This window comes from Monodon monoceros, unplaced genomic scaffold (assembly GCF_005190385.1).
Source record: "Monodon monoceros isolate NGI ecotype Baffin Bay Population unplaced genomic scaffold, NGI_Narwhal_1 Super_Scaffold_12, whole genome shotgun sequence".
Lineage (NCBI taxonomy): Eukaryota > Metazoa > Chordata > Mammalia > Artiodactyla > Monodontidae > Monodon > Monodon monoceros.
In genome coordinates this window covers 107,115,242-107,140,302 of record NW_021703768.1, presented here as the reverse complement: position 1 = coordinate 107,140,302, position 25,061 = coordinate 107,115,242, and the positions used below count along the sequence as shown (strand labels likewise).

At 39.0% G+C, this 25,061-nt stretch overlaps 1 protein-coding gene across 2 annotated transcripts in view; it reads right to left on the bottom strand.

Annotated features, from left to right (window-relative positions):
- SLC27A6 (solute carrier family 27 member 6) overlaps positions 1 to 25,061 on the bottom strand; it is a 64,129-nt gene that overhangs the window by 19,502 nt on the left and 19,566 nt on the right. For both annotated transcript variants that reach the window (XM_029215612.1, XM_029215613.1), the window contains exon 4: positions 23,708 to 23,832. In XM_029215612.1, the coding sequence (XP_029071445.1) occupies positions 23,708 to 23,832 (125 nt within the window). The remainder of the gene's footprint in view (positions 1 to 23,707; positions 23,833 to 25,061) is intronic.

Sequence of the window (25,061 nt, the reverse complement as noted above, 5' to 3'; positions counted from 1 at the left end):
TGACACAGTTAAAAATGGTCCAGTGAACACATTCTTTACCTTAGTTCCTTCTCCGTCTTAAAGGAGATTTTAATCTATTAACTCTCAAGAAAAAAGAGAATGTGAAAGAAAGGTAATTTCACAAACTGAAAGGTGAATAGATAAAAGGCATGAGACTAACCAGAGTAGTTAATTCTGAAATCTAAGCCCACAGTTGGGAACGCAACACATGCTCCTAAGAGATTCAAGGAAACAACAAAAAAATGAGGAAGGCAGAAGACTTGGTTGGAAATTTGTTTAAGAAGCATCTGCACCCCTAGACACCCTGATTCAGATAATACATCTGGGAGTCTGACCTCTGCACACTGGTCAAACACTGGAGACACTCTCTGGAGAAGCCCAACCAGATACCATTTCAGATGCAGGAATCTACTGAAAACAGTAAGTTCAATGCAAACCTGAATACTAAATGGTGAGATCTCAGAGCCAAACTAATCTACAGAGGTAGAAATCAGAATATTGTTCACATTTGGTAGGACAATGACTGATTTTTTGATGACAACCAGGGGGAATATCTTCAGGAAGAAAACAAATAAAATTGATTAAAAATACTTGAAGTGTTGTTAAATCATATTCAGAAATTTGGGTTATGATGGAGAGATGAATTAGTAACAGGCATTTAGAAAGCAAAATTTAAAAAGTCAATTATTTTCAGTAATAAAAAGTTAAAAATTGTTATTATATTTTAAATACATTATGTGTCAGCTATGAATAATATATATATAATTTTTATAATGAAAAAACTTATTATCAAAGTATTTTAAAATGATCATAATTAGATTGGTGCCATAGAGGGAGAAGAAACATATGTGTGTGAATATGTGAGTAAGAAGCCAGGTAGATGATAGTTAAGACTGAAAAATCAAGAAATAGTAACATACATGTTTTATTAAGAAATATGGAAGTAAATAAAACCCAAAATATCTTAAAATAATTAAATATGTTTACCTCTAGAGGTCAAGTATTGATAGGAGGGGGTATTGTTTTCTTGAGAGTACTATTTGATTTTTCAGAATTGTAAAAGTACTAATTTAATAAAATAAAAATTAAATTAAAAAAATATAAAAGAGCCGAGGTGTGGATACATCAGAATCTGACTTGTGGATTTAATTAGGCCCTTAAACCCTTAAGGGTTTAAGGTAAATATTCCACTGATAGAAACAAACAAACAAACAAAACAAACAAAAAACCTCACTCAATCAGAGTAGCTACTTCCAAGACAGAGGATTATTTTCTACCACTAAATACTACCAGGAGCAATTCTGTCCTGGTTCCAACTCCCAAGGGCATGTCCAGTATTGCCGACCTGGCATGGAACTAGCTCTTGGATTTTTCACTGCCATTTTCATATATAAAACAGTAGTGTTGAAAATCTAAGGATTTATTCTGCTTTAACAGAGAACAATCTTTTATTTTTATTTATTATTTTTTTAATTAATTTTTTTTGGCTGCGTTGGGTCTTCAATGCTGCACACGGCTTTCTCTAGCTGTGGCAAGCAGGGGCTACTCTTTGTTGCGGCTTCTCATTTCTCATTGCGGTGGCTCCTCTTGTTGCTGAGCATGGGCTCTAGGAGTGTTGGCTTCAGTAGTTGCAGCACATGGGCTCAGTAGTTGTGGCTGATGGGCTCTAGAGCACAGGCTCAGTAGTTGTGGTGCACGGGCTTAGTTGCTCCGCAGCGTGTGGGATCTTCCTGGACCAGGGATCAAACCCTGCACTGGCAGGCAGATTCTTAACCACTGCACCACCAGGGAAGTCCAAAGAACAATCTTTTATATGGCATGATTCTTGGATGCTTTTCAGGTTAGAGATGAGTTTTAGCAAGTATTATTTATAAAATGAATTGGCACACTCTGGAAAACCAATAAGAAGGTGGTTTACAAACCAAATTCCATAGACTTTAACCTGTGTGGGATATACAGCTATACCAGCTTACTAAATAATAATATTCATCCAAAGTCATTCAACTGATATAGAAAATAAAATCATCAAAACTAGGATAAGGCTTTTGTCTAGAAATTTCAAAGTCATGTATTTAATTCTCAAGATATGTATTTATTTAAAGCATTTAAATATTTATTCTATTTTCCTTTCATTTAAAAGAAAGCCCAGAATATCATGCTTTGAGGAGTATGAAGAAAGATCAACAGATTCATTACTTAGTGTTGTGGGAAAAAAGAAAATGCATATTTCTTCTGTTGTTGATATGCATGCACTCCTAAAACAGTAAAATACAAATGACAATTGATATAAGGGATATAAATTAGTTATTTTCAGTTTATTGAGATATAATCTAGTTTCAGTGACATTATTCAGATTTTTGTTTACCAGATTAAAATCATGAGCATGGAAATATATATATACATATATATATGAAAATAATATGATTCCTTTATCTATAATAATGATATAAAAACTATATGAAGCTCTGTAGCAAGATCAAAATATACAGATATAGTTTTTTATTTTTTATTTTCTTTTACATTTTTATTGGAGCATAATTGCTTTACAATGGTGTGTTAGTTTCTGCTTTATAACAAAGTGAATCAGTTAAACATATACATATGTTCCCATATCTCATCCCTCTTGCATCTCCCTCCCTCCCACCCTCCCTATCCCACCACTCTAGGTGGTCACAAAGCACCGAGCTGATCTCCCTGTGCTATGTGGCTGCTTCCCACTAGCTATCTATTTTATGTTTGGTAGTGTATATATGTCCATGCCACTCTCTCGCTTTGTCACAGCTTACTCTTCCCCCTGCCCATATCCTCAAGTCCATTCTCTAGTAGGTCTGTGTCTTTATTCCTGTCTTACCCCTAGGTTCTTCATGACATATTTTTTTTCTTAAATTCCATATATATGTGTTAGCATACGGTAATTGTCTTTCTCTTTCTGACTTATTTCACTCTGTATGACAGACTCTAGGTCCATCCACCTCATTAGAAATGGCTCAATTTCGTTTCTTTTTATGGCTGAGTAATAGTCCATTGTATATATGTGCCACATCTTCTTTATCCATTCAGCTGATGAGGGACACTTAGGTTGTTTCCATCTCCAGGCTATTGTAAATAGAGATGCAATGAATATTTTGGTACATGACTCTTTTTGAATTATGGTTTTCTCAGGGTATATGCCCAGTAGTGGGATTGCTGGGTCGTATGGTAGTTCTATGTGTAATTTTTTAAGGAACCTGCATACTGTTCTCCACAGTGGCTGTAGCAATTCACATTCCCACCAGCAGTGCAAGAGTGTTCCCTTTTCTCCACACCCTCTCCAGCACTTATTGTTTCTAGATTTTTTGATGATGGCCATTCTGACTGGTGTGAGATGATATCTCACTATAGTTTTGATTTGCATTTCTCTAATGATTAATAATGTTGAGCATTCTTTCATGTATTTGTTGGCAGTCTGTATATCTTTCTTGGAGAAATGTCTATTTAGGTCTTCTGCCCATTTTTGGATTGGGTTGTTTGTTTTTTTGTTATTGAGCTGCATGAGCTGTTTATAAATGTTGGAGATTAATCATTTGCCAGTTGCTTAATTTGCAAATATTTTCTCCCATTCTGAGGTTGTCTTTTGGTCTTGTTTATGGTTTCCTTTGCTGTGCAAAAGCTTTGAAGTTTCATTAGGCCCCATTTGTTTATTTTCATTTTTATTTCCATTTCTCTAGGAGGTGGGTCAAAAAGGATCCTGCTGTGATTTATGTCATACAGTGTTCTGCCCATGTTTTCCTCTTAGAGATTGATAGTGTCTGGCCTTACATTTAGCTCTTTAATCCATTTTGAGCTTATTTTTGTGTATGGTGTCAGGGAGTGATCTAATCTCATACTTTTACATGTACCTGTCCAGCTTTCCCAGCACCACATATTGAAAAGGCTGTCCTTTCTCCACTGTACATCCCTGCCTCCTTTATCAAAGATAAGGTGACCATATGTGCATGGGTTTATCTCTGGGCTTTCTATCCTGTTCCATTGATCTATCTTTCTGTTTTTGTGCCAGTACCACACTGTCTTGATTACTGTAGCTTTGTAGTATAGTCTGAAGTCAGGGAGCCTGATCCTCCAGCTCCATTTTTCTTTCTCAAGATTGCTTTGGCTATTCGGGGTCTTTTGTATTTCCATACAAATTGTGAAATGTTTTGTTCTAGTTCTGTGAAAAATGCCAGTGGTAGTTTGATAGGGATTGCATTGAATCTGTAGATTGCTTTGGGTAGTAGAGTCATTTTCACAATGTTGATTCTTCCAATCAAAGAACATGGTATATCTCTCCGTCTATTTGTATCATTTTTAATTTCTCTCATCAGTGTCTTATAATTTCCTGCATACAGGTCTTTTGTCTCCTTAGGTAGGTTTATTCCTAGATGTTTTATTCTTTTTGTTGCAATGGTAAATGGGAATGTTTTCTTGATTTCACTTTCAGATTTTTCATCATTAGTGTGTAGGGATGCCAGAGATTTCTGTGCATTAATTTTGTATCCTGCTACTTTACCAAATTCATTGATTAGCTCTAGTAGTTTTCTGGTAGCATCTTTAGGATTCTCTATGTGTAGTATCATGTCATCTGCAAACAGTGACAGCTTTACTTCTTCTTTTCCAATTTGGATTCCTTTTATTTCCTTTTCTTCTCTGATTGCTGTGGCTAAAACTTCCAAAACTATGTTGAACAACAGTGGTGAATGTGGGCAACCTTTTCTTGTTCCTGACTTAGTGAAAATGCTTTCAGTTTTTCACAATTGAGGACGATGTTGGCTGTGGGTTTGTCATATATGGCCTTTATTATGTTGAAGAAAGTTCCCTCTATGCCTACTTTCTGCAGGGTTTTTATCATAAATGGGTGTTGAATTTTGTCGAAAGCTTTCTCTGCATCTATTGAGATGATCATATGGTTTTTCTTCTTTATATTGTTAATAGGGTGTATCACGTTGATTGATTTGTGTATATTGAAGAATCCTTGCATTCCTGGAATAAACCCCACTTGATCATAGTGTATGAACCTTTTAATGTGCTGTTGGATTCTGTTTGCTAGTATTTTGTTGAGGATTTTTGCATCTATGTTCATCAGTGATATTGGCCTGTAGTTTTCTTTCTTTGTGACATCCTTCTCTGGTTTTGGTATCAGGGTGATGGTGGCCTCGTAGAATGAGTTTGGGAGTGTTCCTCCCTCTGCTATATTTTGGAAGAGTTTGAGAAGGAGAGATGTTAGTTCTTCTCTAAATGTTTGATAGAATTCACCTGTGAAGCCATCTGGTCCTGGGCTTTTGTTTGTTAGAAGATTTTTAATCACAGTTTCAATTTCAGTGCTTGTGATTGGTCTGTTCATATTTTCTATTTATTCCTGATTCAGTCTTGGCAGATTGTGCATTTCTAAGAATTTGTCCATTTCTTCCAGGTTCTCCATTTTATTGGCATAGATTTGCTTGTAGTAATCTCTCATGATCTTTTGTATTTCTGCAGTGTCAGTTGTTACTTCTCCTTTTTCATTTCTAATTCTATTGATTTGAGTCTTCTCCCTTTTTTTCTTGATGAGTCTGGCTAATGGTTTATCAATTTTGTTTATCTTCTCAAAGAGCCAGCTTTTAGTTTTATTGATCTTTGCTATCGTTTCCTTCATTTCTTTTTCATTTATTTCTGATCTGATTTTTATGATTTCTTTCCTTCTGCTAACTTTGGGGTTTTTTTGTTCTTCTTTCTCTAATTGCTTGAGGTGCAAGGTTGGGTTGTTTATTCGAGATGTTTCCTGTTTCTTAAGGTAGGATTGTATTGCTATAAACTTCCCTCTTAGAACTGCTTTTGCTGCATCCCATGGGTTTTGGGTCATCGTGTCTCCATTGTCATTTCTTTCTAGGTATTCTTTAATTTCCTCTTTGATTTCTTCAGTGATCACTTCGTTATTAAGTAGTGTATTGTTTAGCCTCCATGTGTTTGTATTTTTTACAGATCTTTTCCTGTAATTGATATCTAGTCTCATGGCGTTGTGGTCGGAAAAGATACTTGATACAATTTCAATTTTATTAAATTTACCAAGGCTTGATTTGTGACCCAAGATATGATCTATCCTGGAGAATGTTCCATGAGCACTTGAGAAAAATGTGTATTCTGTTGTTTTTGAATCGAGTGTCCTATAAATATCAATTAAGTACATCTTGTTTAATGTATCACTTAAAGCTTGTGTTTCCTTATTTATTTTGATTTTGGATGATCTGTCCATTGGTGAAAGTGGGGTGTTAAAGTCCCCTACTATGAGTGTGTTACTGTCGATTTCCCCTTTTATGGCTGTTAGTATTTGCCTTATGTATTGAGGTGCTCCTATGCTGGGTGCATAAATATATACAATTGTTATATCTTCTTCTTGGATCGATCCCTTGATCCTTATGTAGTGTCCTTCTTTGTCTCTTCTAATAGTCTTTATTTTAAAGTCTATTTTGTCTGATATGAGAATTGCTACTCCAGCTTTCTTTTGGTTTCCATTTGCATGGAATATCTTTTTCCATCCCCTTACTTTCAGTCTGTATGTGTCTCTAGGTCTGAAGTGGGTATCTTGTAGATAGCATATATATGGGTCCTGTTTTTGTATCCATTCAGCCAACCTGTGTCTTTTGGTGCGAGCATTTAGTCCATTTACATTTAAGGTAATTATCGATATGTATGTTCCTATTTCCATTTTCTTAATTGTTTTGGGTTCGTTATTGTAGGTCTTTCCTTCTCTTGTGTGTCTTGCCTAGAGAGGTTCCTTTAGCATTTGTTGTAAAGCTGGTTTGGTGGTGCTGAACTCTCTCAGCTTTTGCTTGTCTGTAAAGGTTTTAATTTCTCCATCAAATCTAAATGAGATCCTTGTTGGGTAGAGTAATCTTGGTTGCAGCTTTTTCTCCTTCATCACTTTAAATATGTCCTGCCACTCCCTTCTGGCTTGCAGAGTTTCTGCTGAAAGATCAACTGTTAACCTTATGGGGATTCCCTTGTGTGTTATTTGTTGTTTTTCCCTTGCTGCTTTTAATATGTTTTCTTTGTATTTAATTTTTGACGGTTTGATTCATATGTGTCTTGGCGTGTTTCTCTTTGGATTTATCCTGTATGGGACTCTCTGCGCTTCCATGACTTGATTAACTATTTCCTTTCCCATATTAGGGAAGTTTTCAACTATAATCTCTTCAAATATTTTCTCAGTCCCTTTCTTTTTCTCTTCTACTTCTGGAACCACTATAATTCGAATGTTGGTGCGTTTAATGTTGTCCCAGAGGTCTCTGAGACTGTCGTCAGTTCTTTTCATTCTTTTTTCTTTATTCTGCTCTGCAGTAGTTATTTCCACTATTTTATCTTCCAGGTCACTTATCCATTCTTCTGCTGCAGTTATTCTGCTATTGATCCCCTCTAGATTATTTTTAATTTCATTTATTGTGTTGTTCATCGTTGCTTGTTTCATCTGTAGTTCTTCTAGGTCCTTGTTAAATGTTTCTTGCATTTTGTCTATTCTATTTCCAAGATTTTGGATCATCTTTACTACCATTATTCTGAATTCTTTTTCAGGTAGACTGCCTATTTCCTCTTCATTTGTTAGGTCTGGTGGGTTTTTATCTTGCTCCTTCTTCTTCTGTGTGTTTTTCTGTCTTCTCATTTTGCTTATCGTACTGTGTTTGGGGTCTCCTTTTTATAGGCTGCAGGTTCGTAATTCCCGTTGTTTTTGGTGTCTGTCCCCAGTGGCTAAGGTTGTTTCAGTGGGTTGTGTAGGCTTCCTGGTGGAGGGGACTAGTGCCTGTGTTCTGGTGGATGAGGCTGGATCTTGTCTTTCTGGTGGGCAGGTCCATGTCTGGTGGTGTGTTTTGCGGTGTCTGTGGACTTATTATTATTTTAGGCAGCCTCTCTGCTAATGGGGGGGGGGTTGTGTTCCTGTCTTGCTAGTTGCTTGGCATAGGGTGTCCAGCACTGTAGCTTGCTGGTCGTTGAGTGAAGCTGGGTGCTGGTGTTGAGATGGAGATCTCTGGGAGATTTTCACCATTTGGAACTGGGAGTTCTCTTGTGGAGCATGTCCTGAAGTTGGCTCTCCCACCTCAGAGGCACAGCACTGACTCCTGGCTGCAGTACGAAGAGCCAGTCAAGTCAAGACTTTCCATTGTGATTTCAATGGAACATCAGAACTTCCAGCTTCTGTGATGCAGCAGAATTCCAGGAAGGCAAACGGAAAGTACACAGGGAGGAAGATGAACTGCAGCAAAGCCTTTGTCATATGATAGTGACCTCACGGGTTTGCCGGGCATGACGGTGTATGTGTGGCTCGCCCTCAGCGGCCAGTCAGGGGTACTCTATGGCAAAGTGGAGAGAGAGGAGCTCACGGAGCCGCTCTGCCTCTGCTTCACTGTACACTGCTCCACATACAGTACATGCCTATACTTATTTTTGGCACACACAAAATCACATGTATATACATAATGGAGAGAAAGAGAGATAAACAGAAGTTTTAAAAAAACTAGTTTGCCCAGGAAAGGAAACTTTACCTAAAAGATATATAATACACAATAAGGTGTTATCATAAATGTTATCAAGGGTTAGCAGGGGCTAAATCCAGCCTACTTCCTGTTTTTTTTTTTTTTTTGGTTGCACTGGGTCTTAGTTGTGGCAGGTGGGCTTCTTAACTGCGGCTCATGGGCTTCTTAGTTGCAGCTCACTGGCTTCTTAGCTGTGGCATGTGAACTCCTAGTTGCAGCATGCATGTGGGATCCAGTTCCCTGACCGGGGATCGAACCCAGGCCCCCTGCATTGGGAGTGCAGAGTCTTACCCATTGCACCACCAGGGAAGTCCCTACTTCCTGTTTTTGTAAATAAAGTTTTATTAGGACACAGTCACACCCATTTATATGGATTGTCTACCCTGCTTTTGCAATACAGAGGTAGAATTAAGTAGTTGTGACAGAGACAGCATGATTCACAAAGCCTAAAATATTTACTAATCTAGTGCTTTACAGAAAAAGCTTGCTGACCTCTGCCCTAAATTATAAAAAAAAAAAGTAAAAAAAAAATCAACTTAATATTTACATGCGTTAAGCACCATCAGGTAAACTGGACAACACACTGGTGCTACAAATTGGTGAAGCTTCCTCATCCAGATTCCCATTTAAGTTCATTCTATGTCTTCTTAAGAAATGCTTTATCTCATTGGAAATAACTGCAAGTTGGTTTTATTTGTAAAGCAGGTGTAGAGTTTCTTATACTCATTGAGCATATTGGTAGGAGGGCAAAATATTGTTCAGATGAGCCTTTTAAAAAATCCTACCCAGGTAGTGATGTTGTGAAGCTCTCTTGGTAACCCTGGAAGATGACTGGAAGCCAAGGGAAGGGATCAAGCAGAGCCTGAAGTAATAGCAACATTAACCCAGCATCAACTGGCACGATGGACTGGGAGGTTGGCAGGAGTCAGAGATAGCAGCTAAAGTGGTCCAGATAAAAGATGATTAGAGGAGGAACCCAGATTATGGTCAGGGAAATGGAAAAGGAGGGTCAGCAGAACGACAAATGTATGGAAGAAAAAAATCATCAAGATTGGCAAAGGGAGCCTTCAAACGTCACCCTGGGGTTTATGGAAATTAAGAGGAGGGTCTGAGGTTGCTAATTATATTTGGTCTTATATGTGTCCACTTTGAAGGTGATTTGTGAAATTAGTGGTAAATCATCTAAAATACAACCAAATCTTCCTAATGCCCATCTATAATTTAAAGAATCTCCTCTCTGTCCATAAGTCTCCTGAAGGCTTCTTTAATTTAATTTTTTATTTTTTTAAAAAATTTATTTATTTATTTATTTTTGGCTGTGTTGGGTCTTTGTTACTGCATGCGGGCTTTCTCTAGTTGCGGCGACCAGGGGCTATCCTTTGTTGCAGTGTGTGGGTTTCTCACTGCGGTGTCTCCTCTTGTTGTGGAGCACAGGCTCTAGGCATACAGGCTTCAGTAGTTGTGGTGCATGGGCTCAGTAGTTGTGGCGCATGGGCTTAGTTGCTCCGCAGCATGTGGGATCTTCCCGGACCAGGGCTCGAACCCATGTCCCCTGCATTGGCAGGTGGATTCTTAACCACTGCGCCACGAGGAAAGTCCCTGAAGGCTTCTTTAGAACAAATTCCTATTCCTTTCACTTCTTCCTGAGTTATGAAGTTACTACCTAACTGTCACTGGATATCTAAGCTGTGTTGGGGACAGTATGAGAAGAGCATGCATAAATACATGTACGATTAAATGAACTAATGAACACATAGCACCTTCATATGTACACACACAAGAGAAAGTCACAGAGTGGCAGAGACTAAGATACAGAGAGACAGAGATGGAGAGTCTGAGAGAGTGCATGAGAGACAAAAAGACAGATAGAAAGCAGGAAAGGCAGAGAGTGAAAGTGAAAGAGAGAGAGAGAATATGAACAAAACAGAGAAAGGGACAGAGTGAAATAGAGATACACAGAAACACAGAAACAGAGTGACATATGCAGAGGCAGAGAGAGACCCACCGCATGTGAGAGAAACACAGAGACACTCAGAGAGCTGGACACACACACACACAGAGATGCAAAGTGACACACATTCACACAGCACAGAGATCCACAACACACACAAAGTGAAAGACAGTGACAAAGAAGCATGCACACAGAGGAATATTCTCTGTCACTCTCTCTCTCACCCACACACAAACACACACATACACACACACACACAGCAAAAAAAAAAAAAAAAGATATAAACTAGACACATATACCAGAAGGCAGAGAGGCACACACATAAAGACACACAGCTGCTCACAGAGACATCAGTATTGAGACACACAGAAAGAGATACATGCAAATAAAGAGACTTACAAACAGAAATCAAGGCAAACAGAGTCCAAGAAAGGGGGAAAAGCAGAAATACAGAGAGAGTGGGACGGGAACAAAAGACACGTCTGCAGCCGTATCAGAAGAAGCAAGGGAGTGAAATATGTCTGTACCTCCATGACCAGGTTATTATATTATCTCATTTTAATCACCATGACAACCTCATGAAATAAGAAGCATTATCCCCATTTTGCACATGGGGATAATGAAGTTCAGGTCCAAAGTCATACACCAGATAAACAAAGACAGAATTTGAACTCATCAAAGTGTAAGTGCTCTGTGGGCAGAGAGGGAGGGAAGGAACGAGGGATGAGAGGAAAGAAGGAAAAAGGGGCGGAGGGAGAAAACCAGCTCAAAAACCCTTAACAGCCCCTGCTCTATTTTTCCAAGCCTTTCCGCGTGATTTCAGTAATAGGAAGCAATTGAAACCTGGGTTTCTAATTCAGCAGTAAGTGCTTAAATGTTTATACACTGGCACACACACACAGTAAGCCATTTTACAGTACACAGAAAGGACTCATTTTATTGTCAGCCCTTTAAAATCCCATTTGAAATTTAAGAGAGAATTTACTGAATGGGTCAGAGCTTTTAATGTAGCAACCCCAGAGTTATGGATTTCAGTAGACAGTCCCTCTGGCTTTCAGTACCACGCATCACAATGGTGTGCGGATAGCAGTGAAGGAGTCACGTTATTTTGTACCAAGGCTCTTGTTTCTTCAAAACATCCTTTGAGAGCTGTTTTCCAGGAGTGTCTGTTGAGCTGCTATATTTGAGGCAGTGGTTGAACTACAGTTACCTCCTACCCAGTCACAGATTTATTCAGTTGCCAAATATGCAGGTCTCTAACAACACCTCTTAGAAACAAAACCTCTTTCTTCCAGACCATGTGCTTAATCCTACTCAGTGAATCTATAACACACCCAGGCTGAAGAGGCTCTTTGTATGCCTGTGAAAAGTGAAACTCTGGAGGCTCTGTTTCAATACAGGTAATTTTGTGTATCAACCCTGATTTCTCAGGAAACAAAGACGGTTGATAGATGGAGAGACAGAAAAGAATCATAAACTCATGGAGAGACAGAAGAGAAACATAAACTCAAAGTGGAAAAAAAGGGACAAATCATTTCTGCCTTCAGCCCTGGATAACTAGCAGCTTAATGCACAAAAGTATGGTCTAATTCCTTTTCTAAAACATATTAACAACATGTGTTAGGGATTATGATTCTTCCATCATGATTCTATTTAACAGAAGACCTCTTTTCCCTAACACCCACTGATAATCACATACGCACATGTATCACAACCACACATCCCTGTAATAAGAAGAATAACTATACATTCCAACAGTTTGCTTCTTTCATGGACACTCTACTACTACACACTGGAAAAATATAGGCAGCAAGCCCAGTGGGTATCACAGAGCAGGGACAAAGAAACCTTAAATGCAAACAGGATACGAGAGAATCCTGTTAACAAGAAAATAGGCACAAAACAGCAGTTTCTTATACTGAAGCAGGAAAGGCATGGTGGAGGGGAGAGGGCAGGGGACTCTTTTGAGAAAGGACATAAGAGGATTTAAAAGGAGAGGCCCCCAAGGCTAAGATAGCGTGGGCTCAGCTGCCCAAGTCTTGGTGTAGCTGCCTTTCCAGTCTGGTTACGGGCAGGCCACGGTTTCAGAGATAACAGTCATCAGTTCAACAAACCATTTTAAGTCACAAATAACAGCTAGAAAAGACCTCTGTGATTGCAAATGTTACAGCAGAAAGATGTACCACATAGTGGGCTTATTTCCAATTCATTTTCTAGAAATAATAAGTAATTGAGATTACCATTTGCAGACCACTCACTCTGCACAGGTGCTTTCTATCCTGGCAGCACTGGTGAGAACTGAAAATGGGAGGAAATCAATGCTTCAGACCAGAGGCATTGCACAGTTGCGTTGTAGAGAAAAACCAGCTCCAGGAGTCTGCAGGACTCACCTCTGACCCAAATGACTGTTTTCACTCACCTAAAAAAAGGCTGTGCAGTTGTAAAGGGAGGATGATCTTCCCGGGAAACCCAGAAAGAGGTCACCTGAGCCACAGCTACCACAAGTCACTAATGAATGTTCTGAAAAGTTCAGGGGCCCATTAAAAGTGCAGGATAATTTCTGCTGTGAGCTGGAAGCAGCAATGGCCTGACACCCTTCCCGCAATGATGCTGACTTTGATTTTTCCAAAATCTCTCCCTGAACTCTGTCCTCCCCAGGAACTCTGACTTTCTCATTACAATTGAGCTTTCCTTTCAGGTCTGGACTAGGCAAAGATTGTGCCCATCATGAACACATAGGTGTCCCAGCAACTGGCCTCATTACATTTGTTACTTTAATTTTTAAAATAATTCAACAAATTTTTATTGAGCACTACTATGGCAGGCACCATTCTGAGTACTGAGGATATAACTAGAGATGAAAATGATAAACTCCCCGCTTTCCTGGAACTTATATAATAGGGTGGGGAGATTAAGTGACAACAAATAAAAATTATCTATAAAATATGTAATGGGGTAATAAGTTCTATGAGGAAAATAGAGCAGGGAAAGAAGGCTCAGAGACACTGTAATAAAGAGCTGACTCCATTCTTGATGTTTGACTGCTGAGAGCTTTCAAACCACCCCCAATCCCCTTTCCTCTTCTGCCCTATATCTGGGCAAGCTCTTGAGAAAGCCCAGGGCTCCTTCCTTTGGCAGCAACAGGAAATTCAAAGCGCATGAGCAATCCTGCATGCACAAGGCCCCTCAGCCTAGTGCTAGCCTCTTATCACAATAAAAGCTGAACCTGTCTCTTTCCCCTGCTTTCTCAAGCCAGTTTTTGGCCTGCTTGGGCCCCTGCCCTACTCTCCCCAGAAAGCCCCATCATAGGAGTGATAAACCTGTTCATATTCTCTTACTGCATGTGTGGCATCGTCATCAGTCTCCACATTTGAACCAGATTTTGGGTACGGGGTCCACTAGAGTTGGGAAGGTGACCATACCAGACGTTTATAGGGGTTGTCGCCAGAGAAATGCTCTCCAAATAGGAGGAGGAGGGGATTTCAATGGATCAGGGAGTGAGGCATGCAAATATACGGGGGGAACACTCAGTGGGAGGAAACTGAGAGCCCTGGCACATTGAAGAAAAAGAGAGGAGGCCAGTGAGGCTGGGGTGGAGTAAACAAGTAGTCTGGTGGGGTGAGGGAGCGGATAGGGGAGGAGGTCCTAGCGGGGGAAGCAGATCACATAGAGCTATGTGACCCATGCCAAGGGAATCTGGACTTTTCCTCCAAGTAAACTATCAGAAGGATTTGAGTAGTGAAGTAACATAATCTGACTTACATTTTAACAGAATCATTCCAAGTGCTACGTAAGAATTGAAGTTGGGGGGCAAAATGGAATTAAGAAGAGGTCATTGCTGGAATTTCAGGGGAGAAGTAGTGCTGATGGAGATGACAGCAGCAGGTCAGGTGGTAAGAGGAGGTTTGAGTCTGGATATATTTAAAGGTTGAAACTGCAGGATGTGCTCATGGACTAGACAGGAGGTGTGAGAAAAAGAGAAGCTGCAAGGGACATTCTAGAGTGTTTGTGACTGAGTACCTGGAAGAATGGAGTTGTCATTAACTGAGACAGTCAAGATGGAAGCAAGGAGTACATGCTGAGGTGGGAGGTGCTGACAAAGTTCGCCACTTTTATTTTTTATTTTTTATTTTTTTGCGGTACGCGGGCCTCTCACTGTTGTGGCCTCTCCCGTTGCGGAGCACAGGCTCTGGACGAGCAGGCTCAGCGGCCATGGCTCACGGGCCCAGCCGCTCCACGGCACGTGGGATCTTCCCGGACCGGGGCACTAACCTGTGTCCCCTGCATCGGCAGGTGGACTCTCAACCACTGCGCCACCAGGGAAGCCCAAAGTTCGCCACTTTTGAGACGAGATGTCAATCAGATTTCTAAGTGGAGATGCCAAGTAGGAATCTAGACACATAAAAGTTGACATCAAGGGAGAAGACAGGGCTACAGATATAAATTTGAGAGTTAAGTTGTAGATGGTATTTGCAGCTGGGAACATGTCCAGAGAGAAAAGGGAAAAGCTTGATTGAGAGTCCTGGACACACTAACAATTAGAGGTCAGGAAGATTGAGGAAGATCCAGCAATGGAGACAACTTAAAGCTATAAACTGGCATTCCTGAACCTGGTTTATATGAGTCTAATGTAAAGACAGGTACTGATAAATGCAGTTCTGAACCTGTCAGGCTGGAAGCTAGAAAAATTTTGGCACATCTGCTATGATAACAAAACTGTCTTGCAAGGCCTCTTGGGAGAAGGCTGTCTCCTCTTCCAGAGAGTCCCCAGCATTACGGTCAATCTGTTTTCATTTGTACTTCAGTACTTAACTCATTCATCCTTATGTCAGCTCTGGATGTAATTGTTATTACACTCATTTTATAGATGAGAAAACTGGGGTGGAGGCTGCTCAGAAAAGCAAAAATTTGTCCAAGATCACAGAGCTTGTAAGACAGGGAAGACAGGCTTGAACTTCAAGCTCCCCAGCTCTAGGGGGCAAAGAAATTAAATGCTTTGCCTGATGTCACATGATGAATTAATGGAAAAGATGGAATTAAAACCCTCATATTGGGCTTCCCTGGTGGAGCAGTGGTTGAGAGTCCGCCTGCCGATGCAGGGGACACGGCTTCGTGCCCCGGTCCGGGAAGATCCCACGTGCCGCGGAGTGGCTGGGCCCATGAGCCATGGCCGCTGGGCCTGCGCATCCGGAGCCTGTGCTCTGCAACGGGAGAGGCCGCAACAGTGAGAGGCCCGGGTACTGAAAAAAAAACCTCTCATCTTTAAATTCATTGTTACTTTTTTTCATTGGGAATAAAATCATCTTTTGGAAAATTCTAGTTGGTAATAATTTGCTAAAGATTCTTGTATTTGCTGGTAAGCCTTACTGGAAGGGCAAAGATCAACCATTTCTGACCTTGACTTCCTATGTCTGTAGCATGAGTATCAGGAACACACAATTAAAGGAATAGGCAATGTGAAAAACAGCAAATAAACAGTAAAATAAATAATCTTGAAGGTAAATTTTAAAATGTTAAATCAGTCTGCAATGTAGGAAAACCTTACTAACATACCACATTTACAGTAACAGCAGGATATACCCCAAGGGGAAGCAGGTATAATGTTTTCAGGGTTTCTTATTTTATTTTTATTTCTAATGTTTTTGTGTGACAAGTATAATATAAAGTTGTTAATATTTTAACATTATTAAAAAGTTTTATTTTAAAATAATCATGATCTAAATTGACTTTTACAATCAATGTTGTATGATTTTTGTTAGTCAAAGGCCAATTATTTTTTAACGCCACAAAAATTACTCTAATTTTATAATGACATTCATGGAAAACATTACCATGTTCTGCATAAAAATAAAATCCTTCCATTTGTATTGGCTTACCAGTTTACATTTTTTCACATATATCTCATAACCAGATGGTGAGAATCAAAGGCCGAATTAGGAGAGGTAGGTATTTATATAAAGACAGGAACTATGGCTCAAAGAGAAAAGACCAGCAGAGTCATACAACAAGAGCTTGAAACTGAGCCTGTCTTTTGATTCCACAGCCAACACTTCCACATAAAGCTAAATTTGCAGGGAAATTTAATAAATAAAGGATATATGTATTCTTAATGGAAATGACAGCAGGAAAGGTATAAGCAGATAGACAGAAAAAGATATGTATACTTTATATGTACCACTACCCACGAACTACGAATCATTAAGTATTAAAATTAGCACTTATAAAAAGTCTTTAATATATACGCAGTTCTAAAACTTTCCAAAACATTAATTCCCTCCTAATTTTACTGACATTTAGGTTGCTAATAGCTTTTTTTTTTTATCTTACTCCCTCATATTTCTTTTTGTTTTTTCCTTCTGCCTTTATTTATTTATTTGGCTGCGTTGGGTCTTTGTTGCTGCGCTCAGGCTTTCTCTAGCTGCAGCGAGCGGGTGCGGTGCGTGGGCTTCTCGTTGCAATGGATTTTCTTGTGGCAGATGAAGATGGGCTCTAGGCACGCAGGCTTCAGTAGTTGCAGCACGCAGGCTCAGTAGTTGCGGCACACCAGACCTAGAGCGCGTGGGTTTCAGGAGTTGTGGTGCGCAGGCTCAGTAGTTGTGGCTCACGGGCTCTAGAGCACAGGCTCACTAGTTGTGGTACACAGGCTTAGCTGTTCCATGGCATGTGGGATCTTACTGGACCAGGGAATGAACCTGTGTCCCCTGCATTGGCAGGCTGATCCTTAACCACTGCACCACCAGGGAAGTCCCCTTCATCATTTATTAGTTGGAATTCTTCTGGTTCCTGTCCCGGGCATTTGTGTACCTGACATTCTGAATGAAGTAGAATATAAGCCATGCTGAAGAAATAATCATCAAAATAATGAAGGATATTGACATGAAGACTAGAGAGCCACAGCTGAAGTTCTTTGGCAGCGTTCGAGTTCCAACCGCTATTGTCATTTGTAGAGATGTTTTTCTCCAGGTAACTCAAAATATCCTTACCTCTCAATTCTGTAATCATGACAGCAATAATATGTCAAGTGCCTGGATGAGTCATGGTGACTGGCTCCTCTTTGGATTTATTATTGTAGATAACCACAGCAACTGCATTGTGGAAAGTAGCCTGTGATATTTTCTCTTTAAAGGTGCAATTTCCCCTCTGCAGCAAGGAAATTCACTGTTTGATGTTAGGAGGGACAAAGAACCATGTTTGAGGATCACAGCTCAGATGATCAGCAAAGTTCTGAAGGCCAGAAGTCTTAAATCAAGGTTGTTGGCAGGGCCATCTTCCCTCTGAAGGTCCTAGTGGAGAATCCTTGCTTGCCTCTTCCAGCTTCTGGTAGCTCCAGGCGACCTTGGCTTGTGGCTGCATCACTCCAACCTCTACCTCTGTCTTCACATGGCCTTCTCCTCTGTCATCCTCATATTTCTATATTTGCAGTTTCTAAGTAGAAAAGAAAGTTCTGGTTCCTTGCTGACTTTTCTAAATGCTTTCATATTTAGTGTGAGAATAGTAAACACATCTTTGATTTACTTAAGAAAAACTGGGTTTTAAAAGAGAGTTGATTTTCTCAACCACGTAATAATATGCTTCAAATATTTGGAGAAAAGAAAAAATTTAAAAATATCTTTAAACGACTAGGTCTTGGAGGTAAAATCAATTGTTTTGAGTGTTGTCGAGAAAACAATGGTAATGAAGCTAAATCAGAACATCTTAATAACAACTAAAATTCACAATAGTTTTAAAATGGCATTCCTTAGAGGTTACTATGTGTGATGAAAAAGTTTCCACAGCTTAATGCTTTGAGAAACTACATCTTTCACAAGATGTGAAATGGGGAAAACATAATGGTAAAACAATTGAAGTTATATAGAAACTAAGAAAATGAAAACACGATAAAAAGAACAAATGCTTTAAAAATATCCATTTTCAATTAGAAAAGAAAAGAATAAATGGTAATGCCCTGAATCAGGGACAAGGTAATGCCAATGCACTTAGCCTTTACCTGTCTTCAGACCCATTCAAAACATAACTGGTAAAACAAATAAACAACAAATTTAAGAGATTTAGGTTAAGTCAGCATCATTTAGTCTCCCCTACTGGAATTTTATTCTCTGGTACTGTTGCATTGTCTTTATCCTTACATCTTATCTAAATATAACAAGGAAACCTCTTAAAGCTTGAAAGAAATGATAGACTTTCTTTGGAGAAAATAAAGTAGGTGACCTTTCATGTTGAAGTCTGAAAAAAATCTCACGTCATCAATTTCAACATTTTCATTTTTTTACCCTCAAAAAACACTTAGGGGTTCACCGCAGGACTGTCTAAACATTACTAGTGACAAATTTGGTACAATCCATATGGAATTTAATGAACAATATTTAATATTTAATGAAAAATATTTAATAAATATTCATCAAGCATTCAGGTGTTTAAAAATATCTCTTTTCATGATGGGAGTTGAGCATAATCCATTTTGTCGAAGTTTTAATATATTTTCACTACAGTATCCAGAATCATAAGTATACTTTCCGGCTCCCAATAAATATCTTAGATTTTAAGAAAATAGAATAAAGAAACAGGATATAATTAATAGAAAACATATATACAAATATATACTAAAGAATATAAGCTATGCCTTGAGAATGTCAAAACGTGGGTGTTCCACATTGAGAGCTATAGACTATATAGTGTAAATGATAAACTATAATGTTAACTTGAAAAACAGGCATCATACTTATGCATTATAACATAGGTCTTTGCTAACTAGGTCCCATCCCTTGCACTCTTTGGGCTCCAGATTCTTGCATCCAACTGCCTATTTTACTTCTTACCCTGGATGTCTAATTAACACACCAAACTTAACAGGTCCAAAAGAAATTTAATTTTCATTCCCCAAATCTCAGTTTTCCTTATCTCAGCAAATGGTTTGCAATTTGCCTAGACATTTGAACCAGAAACCTGGGACGCATCCTTGATTCTATCCATTTCTTCACTCTTCACTCCCTATTCTTGAACTAAAAAGTCTTGTTATCTTTCCTTCAAAATAGATCCCAAATTGGTATAGTATTTTCCAGTTTGCCTTCGTCTTTTTCCAAATACTCTGATGGGAACAAAATCAAATTTCTCCTCCAGTGTCTACTGAGCCCCATAAGATCTGGTCTATGGATGACCCAGCTCCTTCTCTTTAAACACTCAGGCTATGTCCTCTGTGGGCTGCTCCGTTTTCAGTTTATTCCATCCAGACTGCAGTCCCCCAGCTTTTCCATGGCTGGATCCCACCTGTCATAACGATTCCTCAGCTCGCAGGTCACCATGTCAATGAAGTCTTCCCTGACCATTCAATCTATTATAATTAGCAGTGCCCCACTCTTGCCACTCATTGGTCTCCATCACCTCAGCTGGTTTTGTTTCTTCATAATATTTATCATTATCTGTAGTCACTTTTCTTCATGTGTTTGCTGGCTTATTTTCTCTCTCCTCAAACCAGAGTGTAAGTTAGAAAAGGGGTCTTGTTTGTCTTCTGTGCCCCTTTCAACTCAAACCTACAACATTACCTGCATGAATGAATGAGTGACATGATCCTATTCCTAGGTAAATCCCTAGGTATGGCACAGTTATTTAAATAAGATAAACTGTGCAGCAAGAGTCCCCCAGAGGATCACTGATGTCTAGAGTTCCACCACATTCCTCACCTATTGATACTAAATGCAGCATTAATATTAAGAAAATATAGAGCTAGACTCAATCATAAAATGTATGATGGTCTTCAGTAATGTAGAAAATATAGAAGATTGGCAAGCGGGGAAAGAGCTGCCTTCCTAGTCTCAGGGGAAGAGGATAATTACCCCAACACTCCATGACTAAGAGAAGCCAGTACCTCAGCTCCTTTTTTTTTAAGGACAGTGCGGCTGCCAGCAGTTTGAGGCACATCCAGTGTTTATGCGAAAGGAAATTTTGTAACCGGAGTTTTTAAAAAGAGAAAAAAGATGGGGTTGGGTGGGGGGTGCTAAGTGCTTCCAGCCAGGGAAAACCAACCCTAGGATGTTTTTATACAGCTATATACAAACACTCAACTCAGACTGTGGCTTCTGCCTGCAGGTAAATGTCCTTTGGAATATATTACTTACCTGAGATTGACAACAACTCTGGATATACTTAGGGAATATGTGGTTTCGCTTTCTTTTAAAGATTTATATTAAATATCTATGGGGCTTCAAACCACGACTCATGAGACACGCAATTTAATTTCTTTGAGGATGTGGACCATGTCACTTGTTCACTCTGTGGCCCTACTTGAACCCCCTGCTATGCTGGCTGCACAGCAGACACTGACACTTCCTTTCAGGGGAAGTTCACTGAAAGGAATGAACACTGGACAGCAAGAAAGCAAGATCTCCTTGAAGGGATAAGATGTCATAACAAAATGACTTTCTCCCTTTCCCAATCTTTAATGCCAAGAACTGTTTGTACTCTTTCTGTGAGAAATCAACAAAGAGGATTAGGTAATACAACACATCTCTGCTAAAAAAAATCATTCAGTTTTCCTTTGGCAAATCTATATTTATTTCTCTCTCTCCTCCTCAACTTGTCTTCAGGTAAGTGGTTAGAGATTATTACACAAACACTAGTCTTTCCTCAAAGAACTTTAATTAAGAGTTAGAATACTTAATAACTAAAAGCAACCAGGAGTTCTGCTTTCAATTCTCAGTTCTCTCAAATTCTCTGCAGCTATAGTATTTCCCCCAAATCAGTGCATTACAAATTCAGAGAGGTGAAAAGACTATTTCATTTCATTTAAAAATGTCAAAGGAAAACACCTTGAAAAAAGACTTGTAGCAAATATGACAAACTGTTAATTCCTTTATTATATGAAATGAGAGCTCCAACGAATAAGATAAAACATTATGTGCCAAAGAGATAAATGAGTAAAAGACTCAGAAGAGGTATTTTAAAAGGGAAATACAGCTAGAAAACTATCCCACCTTGCCAGTAATCTTAACAAAGAAATTAAAAATGTTTGTTTCTAGTCTATAAAATTATAAATAAAATTAGAAATCTTTTCCTCATTTTTTTAAAAAAAAATAGGACATTCTTTGTTCAAACAGAATATCACTACGAAGCCCAAGCAAGTTGGGTTTCATCAACCGTATTTGACAGGGTGGGCCATGGAAACTGGCCTATTCTCCCTGTTCTCCATCCTACAGCGACTTTTGAGGAAGCTTAAAAAGCATAACGTGTTTTAGGTGTTACCCACGTAAGTAAAATGTAAGCGCTATTGACTGACAACAAAAACAACTAGTGTCGGGCTTCCCTGGTGGCGCAGTGGTTGAGAATCTGCCTGCCGATGCAGGGGACACGGGTTCGTGCCCTGGTCCGGGAAGATCCCACATGCCACGGAGCGTCTGGGCCCGTGAGCCATGGCCACTGAGCCTGCGCGTCCGGAGCCTGTGCTCCGCAACGGGAGACGCCACAACAGTGAAAGGCCCGCGTACGGCAAAGCAAACAAACAAACAAACAAAAACAACTAGTGTCTAGTTTTCCATGAAGGACACTGGAAGACCACTATTTTTAATACCACTCAGTATCAATAAGAGACTGTGCAGTGGGCATACTCCCACATTGTCGATGAGATTCTAAATCACATCCACCACTCTGAATAGCAGTCTGGAAATATGCCATAAAAAAATCACCAAAATACCCATGCCCTTTGACTACCTTCACTTCTGAGGCCCTACATGAAGCTACTAAGTACAGCATCGTTTAAGGTGGTAAAACTTCAGAAAAAAATTAATGCATGAATCCAACCATTCAATAGATACTTACAGAGCAAATGATCTTGCAAAGGTTAATGTTGCTAATAAAGGATGAGAGGAAATAAGAATGGCTGGGGGCATGGTCTAGAAAAGCCATGAAGAAGTTCATTAGGTAGTGCTTACTATGTCCTATACTGAAGGAGGCTTTCATTTTACTGGAGGGCATTAATTCCTTAAATTACATAGTCCAGATATCATATCATCAAAGAATACAATGAAAACTATAAGAGAAAATATGTAGCTTGTGGCATTATAATTATTCTACTGGGAATCCTCAGGTAAGACCACAACTCTGATATTGGCAAAATCTCCTGGAGGAAAATAAAGGTCAAAAAGCTAAAACACTTTTCTGGGACTCCTTGTCTTAGCTATGGATGTCGGGAATCTTTAGCTATTTGAAGTACTCCTGACCAAAGAAAGAGAAAGGATGGCTTCTCCCACAAGGAGGCAGGTCAGGAGTTAGATGGAAGGTCTCTCCATGGCAAACTCCAAGCTTAAATTTACAAGCATTTTGTAAATAAGATTATCCAGTTTCAGATTCTTCTCTGTGTTATCTCTCCTGTGTAATTCCATATCTTTAATAAAGTCTTATTTAAATGCCTCCAGCCTCGTCTCAGTTGTGCTGTGGGTAAAGAAAGGCAACCTCTGTCACCATCCTTCAAGGGCGGCTGGTTTTGATTTGATTACAGGCTGAGAAACTTCCTTGTAGCCTCAAGAATGCTTAGACAATCAGACAGTGAAAAAATAAGCATCTCAAAATACAAATGAGACCAGAAAAAGGACAACAACTTCTGAGGGCAAAAAAGCAAACGAACTAATAAAGACAAGCTTTAGGCTAATGCAACTGTCTCTGCGGGTCTATTTTCAGAAGGGGGCAATTTATCAAAAATTCATGGAAATGATTGCTTGAGGTGGTGGGGAGACAAGTGCAAATCAAAGCGAAGTTTCTTTTTAAGTTTACAGCAAAACCAAACAAAAAGATATTCTGATGTAATCACTTATTCAAAAGAAAACAAATAGAGAAACAAGTATAATCATTGTTATTAGTTTTTGTGTGTTATTTAAAGATCAGCATTTTAAAAGATGATCTAATTCAACCCTTGGAATAACTGCTTTCTGTAAACACAAAATAATTTCATAATCAGATACATGCTATGTTTACAGAAATTTTAATCCGTCTAAACATGAAGTGGACTGGATTGCCAGTCTGTCTTCTCCTGCCTCAATATAAAACACATTAGCACATTCCTGATATCCTCCTTTTATTTTCTCTGACTTGTTTTGTACTCATTTTATCTTGGGGTTTTGCATACATCTTTGTAAGTCAGTTAAACTATGTTCTGGAAGAAAATGGAGTATAAGCAAACAAAAACTATTTTCTCTCAATTATTTTCTTTTTCTTTCTGAAGTTACGTTTTCTCTCTGACAACGATTACTCTTACCTTAGGTTGTTTGCAAAGGTAGCGACAAAGTTCTCCAATGTACTGAAACACAGTCACATTATACTTTTTGCAGTCGTTCCAAAATTGGCTTGCTGAAAATTTCTTCTTTAACACACAAGTAGCACCTACAAGAAGAGGTATAAAAAGGCAAAAGGGAAAAAAAATTCAAGGGCAGAATTAACATAAAACACAAATGATGTTGCTCTGTCTAGAACACTTTTGCTCACTTTCAAGGCTTTTATAAACCATCAGTGGCCATTTATATCAAGCTCATTTGAAAACATTAATCTTACAGTCCAATAAGTCTTTTAAAAATATTCATGTTGTAATTTTATATTTTGACTGTAGATATACTTTTTGCAATATATGGGATGAAAGAAGCAGTCAAAATATGTAGGAGAATTACAAGTATTAGAGCACGAATATAGATAAGGTCATCCTTGTTCACAGAAACCAAGAATATTCACTTACTTTCAACGTTGAATATATACATAGTATTCATTTTTAAAAACTTTTAAGCAGTCTCAATATAGTTTGAGATTGAGAGCTGGTAAGGTAGAGTTAGGATGAAAGCACCAACAAAAAGGTTCATTGATGACTGCTAATTTTAACAACCTAATTTTAATAACAATGTAAGTCATATGAATATGTTCCAAGGAAAATGCTAATGTCTTGACCCTCATCTTTATTTATTGTGGACATTGATCATATTTTAAATATACTATTCTATAAGATTACTTTATAGTATTTTAGACAGACATAAATAATGGTGAATTATCTCTGTATATTATTTCTGGGCTAACCAGTAACAGGCACATAATCTCAGCATGTTATGAATGGAATCTACTGAGTCACCAGCTCTACCAACTGACTTCCTGAGTATCTGGGGTACACTGTTTGCAAAGATAGCCTCAACAATTTCTCCTACGCCCTTACCTTTGCAGTGTGAATTTGCCACCCTTCCCTTCAAGAAGTGGGGTCTCTTTCCCCACTCTTCAAATCTTGAATTTAAACTGGCTTGTGACTTGCTTTGATCAACAAAGTGCAGGTGAAATGATCCATGTTACTTCCGAGGAGGCTAAGACTTAAGAGCTACACAGCTTCTGAGTTCACCCTCTGGGAAGGCTCCTACCACCATTTAAGGGCAGGGGCGGCAACCACTCAAGGGTGAGCGACCACATGGAGAGGGAAGCCCTGTCTACAGCCAGATCCAACCACAAGGCCAAATTACTGCTCTTTCCACTTCAGGCATACACTGAAGTATGTGATGAAATTGTGTCCTTTCAATAAATATTTTTTTATAATTGTATAACATGCACACGATCACTCTGAATTCTACTGATAGAGAGTTTTG